At 28.4% G+C, this 9,311-nt stretch overlaps 1 protein-coding gene across 2 annotated transcripts; it reads left to right on the top strand.

Moving 5' to 3' along the window:
* The first annotated feature begins 890 nt into the window (after positions 1-890).
* LOC126777280 (longitudinals lacking protein-like) lies at positions 891-7,077 on the top strand. Of its 2 annotated transcripts, none has more exons than XM_050500290.1 (5): positions 891-1,024; positions 1,289-1,405; positions 1,965-2,051; positions 2,994-3,140; positions 3,825-7,077. In XM_050500290.1, exons 2-5 carry the CDS (start codon positions 1,310-1,312, stop codon positions 3,879-3,881), a joined length of 387 nt encoding a protein of 128 aa, XP_050356247.1. In that variant the 5' UTR covers positions 891-1,024; positions 1,289-1,309; the 3' UTR covers positions 3,882-7,077. The 2 variants fall into 2 exon arrangements, with proteins under 2 accessions (XP_050356247.1, XP_050356245.1); XM_050500288.1 differs by having other exon boundaries at positions 915-1,035.
* Positions 7,078-9,311: the final 2,234 nt, after the last annotated feature.

Here is a 9,311-nt window from a genome sequence, read left to right on the forward strand (position 1 = left end):
TACATGGCCAATGTGCCACCAACCTTGGGAACTAAGATCCTATGTCCCTTGTGCCTGTAATTACATTAGGTCACTCACCCTTCAAACTAGAACACAACAATACCAATTACTGCTGTTTTGCGATAGAATATCTGATGAGTGCGTTACCACCCACTCATAAGCTACCCAGACAAGCTTAGACAAAGCCCTACCAAGAGTAAGTGTTTGTAGAATATTTAAAAAATAGTTATGCCTATTGGCATCATATTGGAATATATCTATTATATATATTACATTTATGTTTTATATTTACTCACAAATTACTGAAATCATAAATTTTATTGATTATTATTAACATCATTATTCTACTCAATACAAAACAGCAACGCAAGTGATAACTATACTGGAACTAGTTTGGTTAAATAAAATACAGATATGTATTTTTTATCATATTATTTATATCTTTCGTAATTCATATAAATAAATGTTTTAATTTTTCCTAATATTATATTTTTGTATTATCTATTCATTATTAAATAATTTGAACGCAACTCATGCTCTTTCTTTTTTAAATAATCATGTTTTCGGGGATGCAAGATTGCAAATTACCAAAAATATCAATTTATTTTAAAATTTATAAATAAAAAACCAGGGTAGTAAAGTACCAAAAACTGATATATTTATTTATATTTTTTCGGACTTTACATTGCCAAATAAAATAAAGTTGTACTGTGATATGTAGTTAACTAAACTAATTTAATATTTTATTAAAATATAATTTTATGCTAACATATTTATGTAAGTATACATTTTGTAATTAATTGAAAGACTGATTAAATAAAAGTAAAATTAGATAAAAATCATACCGAATTATTGTGGATGAAAGGTCATATATTACCACAATATGGCAACACAAAATAGGTGAATGAAGGAATTTGAAGAAATAGAAAGAAGTCGCTAATTTATGCGAGACGGCGTCTTTATTTTCAGATGAAATTGTCTAACTTGTTGTAAGATTTAGAAAATAACACTTGTTGGCCTTGAGGTAATAACGAAGTGAGTTTTTATGTCGACAAACTGTTTATTTATTTAAATTGTAATGAAGTGTCTAACTAGGCTTGTTTTCTATGCAATGCATTCCACATAGTGACGTAGGAAGATAACTATAATGCACAATTTCTAGATAATTTTTAATGTTTTTCATTATTTAGTTAATGGTCCAAGCAGTTCTAACAGTAACATATACGGTAACTTTTCTCATAACCAACTCTTAAACATTGTTTTTATTTACATACGTAAACGATTTCAGGATTTAAAAAAAACATTCAATATGGGGGACCAGCAATTTTTCTTAAAATGGAATGACTTCCAGACGAATATGGTTACATCTTTTCGACATTTGAGGGATGAAAAAAGTTTTACAGACGTAAGTATTAAGTGTTCGCTAATTTGTAATTTTACCCTCCAAATAAAAATAATTTCATCATAACCCTTTATAATGAATTTATCTGAAATGTCGTTCAGGGATTTATTTAAATACTGTATTAAAAGTCCTATTGCATGATTACTTAACATAACAGCAATCCAGAGATATTGTATTGTAAAAAATAATAGAATAACGAAATGATAGGTGTTTGTCATATATTGTTAACATTCTTATGATTTAATTTGTTTTGTATATTTTAAGAATAGCCATAATCTTTTAAAAACCAAGGAAATATAGCTGAAAGATTAAAATACTATAGAAAGGATACAGAATGTGCCAATTAACAGAGTACTTAAAACAATCCATTTGCTTATGTATTCACTAATATTCATGTTTGTGAACTCAATTTTAAAATAAGTAATTCCTATGGTAATATTAATTTTATTTAATATTATCAAATAACATTCATAGCAAGTATATGTATAAATACTATTATAGTTAGTTATTTAGTGTAAGATTGATTATTATTTGTTAAATGATGTATTTCTAAATCTTTCAGGTAACACTAGCTTGTGAAGGTCAGACGTGTAAGGCACACAAAATGGTGCTATCGGCATGTAGTCCATATTTTAAAAGCTTATTAGAGGTATGTAAACATCACTAATAAAAGTTGTACAGTTAAAATATTTTTTTTCTTTCGTATGTCAGTTTACTGTTATTGGAAAGAAATATTAGAAAAATTCTGTGAAAAAGATCAATGTATTGTAATTGGTGAATCCAATGTTTTTTATATCAGTTAAACTTATATTTATATAGTATAATTATGAATAAACCACATATTTAATATAAAAAACACCATACTGCTTGTTTACAATCTGCTTGTTTTTAAAACATTAAGTGTAATAGGGTTTTGTTTAGTGGTAGAACTTTGAGCAAGCCCATCTGGGTAGGTACTTTTGTGTAGGTTTTGGGAATAAAATGATCGCCTCCAGGTTATTTCAAATAAAAAAAAATGTATATTATTCTGCCTTTGTCGTATATTACTTGTGGATAGGGAAAAAAAAACTGCTGAATTTCTTTTGCCGGTTCTTCTCAGGTCTGAGGTGCTTATTCACATATCGGTGGTAGATTTATGACAATCGATAAATAAGTGTAACACTTTTTGACTTAGAAATGATTTTTGACTTAGACTTTTGACCAGCCACTCGTCACATATTCTACAATCAAACAGGTATACTTAGTATTGTTGTATTCTGGCGTGAACGGTGAGTAAGCCAGTGTACAAGGCATCTTAGTTCCCAAGGATGATGTTATATTTTAATGTGAGAAATGATTAACATTTCTGATAGAAGCAATGTCTATTAGTGGTGATCACATACAAACAGGAGGCTTATTTACCCATACACATACATATCTTATAAAAATATGATTATATGATTTATAAAATTTAAGAGAACTTGAAAAATGTATATTATTAATATAATTGTGTATGTAATCAATACTATTTTTTTAGATTTAAAAATAGTAACAGTAAATAATGTAGTAGTGGCAGTAGAGTTTATATAATGACCAATATTTTTAATTACAGGAGAATCCATCAAAACATCCCATAATTATCTTAAAAGATGTGTCATATTTGCACTTACAAGCGATACTCGAGTTCATGTACGCCGGTGAAGTCAATGTGTCCCAGGAACAGCTGCCGGCATTCCTCAAGACTGCTGCAAGACTTAAAGTATGTACTTAACTGTAGTCAATATTATAAATATTAATATTTTTAATTTTGGGGTAAACATATAAGTATATTATTAATTTTAAAAATTATACATACATGTAATTTAAATTATGTAATATTTGCGAAATAAGATATACACTTCTTATATGTGTAAATAAATATTATCACTTTAAAGAAATATAACTATTGGCTCGGAATGTATGTCTTGTCTCTTCTGTACTCTACACATGATTTCCTAACAGTGGTTTCATCCAAAATCAATTTAAACTATATACCAGCTGCAAGCACAATTAATTCAATTGCTAAATATTAGTATAGTTTATTAGGTTGATTGATTGTTAATAGTTACTGTTCCGCTGTTCAATCAACTTTGGTTTGTAGCATGATATATAAAACAAATTTTAGTGAACATTACACTTTTCAACCTGCTTAATATGGTGATTTGAGTATTTATATTATAGATAACAAGATATTTACAGACACACCTGTTATACCCCTTGACTTTGAATTTATTTACTCCCATATACAAGACTATGAGACATCATATAAAATATAAAAACAAAGATGTATAATAATATTGCATTCTTGTGTTATATTCTCAGGAACCCTTATATACCTTTATATGTTATTTTAAAATTTATATATGAATGCTTTAAATGTTTCAATTTAATTTGTAATTTCTAGGTTAAAGGCCTTGCCGAGCCGCCGCCTCAGATGCCCAGTATCAAGAGGGAAGGGTAACCCAGTGTGTGCTTTAAAGACTTTAGTGAACTATGAAACACCAATGTAACATAAAAATTATTGACACCACACCGTATGTATTTTTATATGGCAATTTATAAACACCTTAAAGCTTTTTGTCTTATATTTGCAATATTTCGACCAGCAACACTTTTTATAATATGTGTATTTTAAATAATTTTGATTATTTTTTCATTATTATTTTTTTTATTTTCAATATTCTTTAAAGATTTTATGCATTTTGCAATTCGCATTAGTAGCTTAAGTTATGATTGCCTTTAATAATGTGTTGCGACCTGCTGTCATCGGCTGAGCTACCAGAGCAGTAGCCAATTTTAGGATAGCTACATTTTCTCGTAGGATATAGCACTAAATATGGAGACTTTATAAAATACCTGGTTGCTGTTAATGTATAAATATGAAGCAATATTTTTATAAACGAGAAACTCCAGAATAAGAAAAATTTAATTTTAAAACAAACCCATAGCTATAATAAACCATAGAGAATCTCTTTCATAGAACTCTGTTCCTTTTGTTTCTCCAATATATAGAATATAAAAACAATATAATATTGTTCATAGACAATGAACTCCATTTAAAAGAGTTGTACACAACTGTTTTATTATTAATTTTTAAGAGCTATAATATCTAATTTGCACTTTGGTGAATCGTATTTTACAAATCATTTATTTAATTTAAAATGCAACTTACTCTCACAGGATTAAGAATGGATTTTTAAAATAAACATTAATGAATTATATTGAAAATTAAGGATAAATGACCGTTTGAACAACTGCATTTTGTGTTAGGTTTCGTGATGGTGCTCTATATAATATCAAAATAACTGAGCCTTTGTAAGTGATTCTGCTTAACACAATCTTTAAACGATTTTTTTTTGCTATCTCTTGTTAGAAGTATTGGGGGTAACTAATTTCATTCATACATTTCTGTAGTGATCATAATTAAAAACATGCTGCTTTGTGTGCGTGGAGTGACTGACTATTTAATGTACGGGTTATGTTTTACTGTGATTCTGGTGATTGAAAATTTTAATATTGTCATTTTTCTTGCTGACTCTACCATTTTTCAAAATCTTTGAAATTCAACAATATCTTCGAAATACATAAAGCTTAAGTAGACAAGATTGCGGTCCCATCACAATTTTCACCTTGCTTATTATGATATCCTGCCAAAAAGATATATTTTAGAGATTGTTACGAACAGAATCAACACCATTGTAGTAAAAAACAACAACAAAAAATTATATTACATTACCAATCACCATCTAATAATAATTTTATATATTATATCCGGGTAGTAACCACAATCATTTGTCATTTTGGCCTACGCTCAATCACAACCACGACGGAATTGCACCTGTAGTGGTTGAGAGGGAATGAATGAGGGAGGAAATGATGATCAGAAACTAAATCTGTATAAAAATATACTTTTTCAAGTACAGTTTTATAAAAAATTTTGAACTGTCATGTTGAATTGACAATAAAAGTAAATATACATATTTTTAAATATCGACGATTCATCAAAATGTTTATAATTATTATTAAATATATCACATTAGTTTGATGTGGTGGCAATCACACTTTAGACCCTTCCAATCTAAGTTACCTAACGACCAAAGTTTTAGCTCGTATTCCTCAGAACAGATGAACTAAAGTCTGCTTCGCGATCACATCAATGACAAACACATGTTAAAATATCAACAATAACTACATAATATCTGATGTGCTACAGTCAGTGCTCTTATCAGCGGTCAATGGTCCTTTTGATTAACACATAGGTGGTGAGGTTACTGTTCAATCTGTTACCTCACCGTCTCATTATTTTCGGATTGATTTAGACATACAGATGTCATACTTACAGAATAAAACTGACCATAAACAAAGTATAATCAAAAATACTTTTTACTAATACCGTTTGTACCAGGGTAGAATTCTGACTGTACAATAAATGACTAATCGTTTTGTTTATATAACACTGTAATACAGTATCATAAAATATAAGGCATAGTCCTGATTTAAAAAATAATATCGACAAAAATATTATTTTCAATTTCTCATCACATGTTATTTTAGTAGTGTGCTTATGTAGATTAAACAAAAAATAGCAAGTCTTATATAATTTGAAGTTATAATATTTTTTAGAATATCATTAATGTAACTAAATTGTTCATTTATTTAGTTTCTTCTCAAAATGACTTTATACCTGTCTTGATGATATTATAATTATTGTTGGCATTTTAATACTACATACTAATTATAGCTGATCTATTCCACCAATGGATGCCTTATAATAAATACAGTTTCCAATATAAATGTCGATTCATACTGAATTAAAAAAAAAACTGTGAAAATAACACAAGTTATTGTGTTTTATTTTATATAAAAATGATAGCAAATGCCTTATTATTGGTTTACATATGTAACATGTGCTTGGCACAATTAGATGTATTTTGGAATCGACATTTCCGTCTTGGAATGCCTAACGCTTGTTAATATTATAAGGTGTTGTTTGATGCAATTATGTCTAGTTGATTAATGACGAAATTTTCCCATGTGTATTTTTGTGCTCGATGCTATGTATTTTTCAGCATAATACATTTTTTTTAACTCTGGTTAATTTTTTATCTTTATAAAGTCAAAATTTACAATTTTAATTTCTAAGTTTTAGGTTAAGTATATTTTTTTTTTCTAAAATTCTTTTTGAAGGCATCTGACCTGTGAGCCTTAAATGAGAATTAAAAACTTAGTACAAATCGTATTTTGACACTGTTTTCTCATTTTCTATTTCATTTTCATTTTATCGGTGCAATGTCAGTTTACTTTTAATTTAATAATTTATATGACAAATGTACGTATATAGGATATGTACATTTTTGCATTTGTTCATTTACTCATGTACTGTTCACAATTAAATTAGTTATTATTTTTTTTTATTTTTCTTTCGTATTGTTTAAGATGAACTTAGGTCTTCGTTCAGCACTTTATTTTTATTTTCACCCTTTTTGTTTAATGTTTCCATCGTGTGAAGCTGTAATGTTAGTTGTTGTAAAAATGTAAATCTGATATTTTTAGACGGAGTGGCGTATGCGCTGAATAGTAATCACGTGAAATAGTTTGTAACGGTTGAAATAATGAAGGATTTGTAATTTTAGATAATAATAAAAAATATGCTAAGAGAGATTGTTTTATTTACAGAAATTTAGTTTGAAATGTCTATATAAAATATATACAGGCACATGGTTAGCAATGTAATCAAATGATAATAAATTTATTTATTCTCCCACAGACAAACGTTAAAAAAAAATTAAATATCTTAAATACATTTGTATCCCACATGTGGCAGAAAGACTAAAGCTTTACAGTATGTTGTCTAGTAATAAGTACTTATGATAATATAAATAAAAAGGTAATGTATGTGTGTGTGCGAGCATGTGTGCTATGAGTGTGAGCCGAGATGGCCCAGTGGTAAGAACGCGTGAATCTTAACCGATGATCGTGGGTTCAAACCCGGGCAAGCACCACTGAATTTTCATGTGCTTAATTTGTGATTATAATTCATCTCGTGCTTTACGGTGATTTCACTGAAATCTGCCACATGTGTATTCCACGAACCCGAATAAGCTCCAAACCTTCTCCTCAAAAAGAGGAGAGGAGGCCTTTAGCCCAGCAGTGGGACATTCACAGGTGTGTAGATTATATAACTTATGTACATGCTACTTTTTTACTACAATTGTTTGTTATTTATTATTAATATGTATTAAAGTAATATTTTTTCGATATCCATGGCGTCCAAAATGATCCACCCAGATTCCACAGCGATATGTGTGAGGCTCGCACATCTTTAAACCTAAACGAACACATATGACGATGCGTATCGTTGCCCGAAAAATAATTAATTGTTAAATAATAATATATACCTCGTATTACGATTAAGAGTGATCGTATTTGAAGTACCAGGGATTCTGGAAGAGGTATATTTGTCTATATTTATGCAAAAAGGAACCACACAGGACAAAATACATTTAAAAATGGTGTAATTTATTATGCCAAAAGGATACACGTGATATTTGCCTCGGAAACTGTTAATACAAAAAGCATAATGGATTCAAAAGCAAAAGTAATCAATACACTTAATGCAAAATCGACTTTAGAGTATCGTAAAGTGGAGTCTTCCCAAATATAAATCTTATTATAGAAAGAGTGAGCGCGAGACAAAATATCTTATACCTAACATGAACATCAGACAAAATGTATAATTTACACTGTGAGTATATAGGAAACACTGAAAAAGTTACTAAGGAAATGTATTCAAAGATATTTTACAAATATTTCAATCTTATAAAATATACTTGTAATAAGTGTGCTACATTGCAAGCGAATTTCACCCATTTAAAACAGCCGACGACAAAAAAGCAAAGAACGAAGATGATTTCAGAAAAAAACATTGTTGCATTCTCATCCCACCCTGAAAAAATACTTAATTATTAAAATATAATATTTTCCTTTGTTAAGTTTTGTGCATTAAAGGTTTATTATAATAAAATACATGCTTTCATTCATATTAGTATAGTTCCTTTTTGTAAATGCGATAACCCATCAATTAGTATAAGTAAAAAGGAACCGCATACATATTTTTGTAATTATCTAGAAGTTTGTAGTGAGTAGAGTGCAAATTTACACACAAATATTTAAATAAGTAATTAATAAATTCATTAAAATAAATATTACTTTTTTAACGAAGCTGCAATTGTTTTTGTTAAACCTTTAATATCTCAGAAATGTTTTTGTCGAGTGGTTCCTTTTTGCATAAATACGGATAATTGTCGTAGTGTCGTAGACAAATGTATGCCCCCTTATTGGATATGACTTCTATTTTATGGCATGGATTTATTATTTTAAATTCTTACTATTTTAAGAATAAAATTTTTCCACACATAAGCCGTAACACGTGCACCCAGTAAGCGGTCCGAAGCTGGAAGATTGCACAATCAATTTTTACATTCGTCTTCTTGTACTTTTATTATTTATTCGAATAATATTGTGTTTTAGCTAGTAAAGGGATTATTTGTTTAAAGAAAACCACTTTAGATAATTATTATGATATATTTTTGATTCTACAACCACTAAAGAAAACATTTGAATCGTCTATAAAATAAAAAAATACAGCACCAACAAAAGTCGAACTTTGGAGTAAATATTATTTTGGAGGTTTAGCTAAAATGCAATTTTGGAATGAATTAAATGACAAGAATAAATGCTAAAATACATTAAGAAAAATATAAATTATACAACAATTTAATAATTGTTTTAATAAATAAACAAAATAAAAATAAACCACTTATTTTTATTCACTATGTTTTGGAAAGCACTTTGGTTTATACATTTATAATAGATAATTAAATGCTAAAAT

This window comes from Nymphalis io, chromosome 22 (genome assembly GCF_905147045.1).
Source record: "Nymphalis io chromosome 22, ilAglIoxx1.1, whole genome shotgun sequence".
Classification (NCBI taxonomy): domain Eukaryota; kingdom Metazoa; phylum Arthropoda; class Insecta; order Lepidoptera; family Nymphalidae; genus Nymphalis; species Nymphalis io.

Coding starts and splice junctions, on each gene's coding strand:
- LOC126777280 (XM_050500290.1), top strand. CDS start 1,310: ATGGGGGACCAGCAATTTTTCTTAAAATGGAATGACTTCCAGACGAAT. Junction 2,052..2,993: donor ATTTTAAAAGCTTATTAGAG/GTATGTAAACAT, acceptor TTTTAATTACAG/GAGAATCCATCAAAACATCC. Junction 3,141..3,824: donor AGACTGCTGCAAGACTTAAA/GTATGTACTTAA, acceptor TGTAATTTCTAG/GTTAAAGGCCTTGCCGAGCC.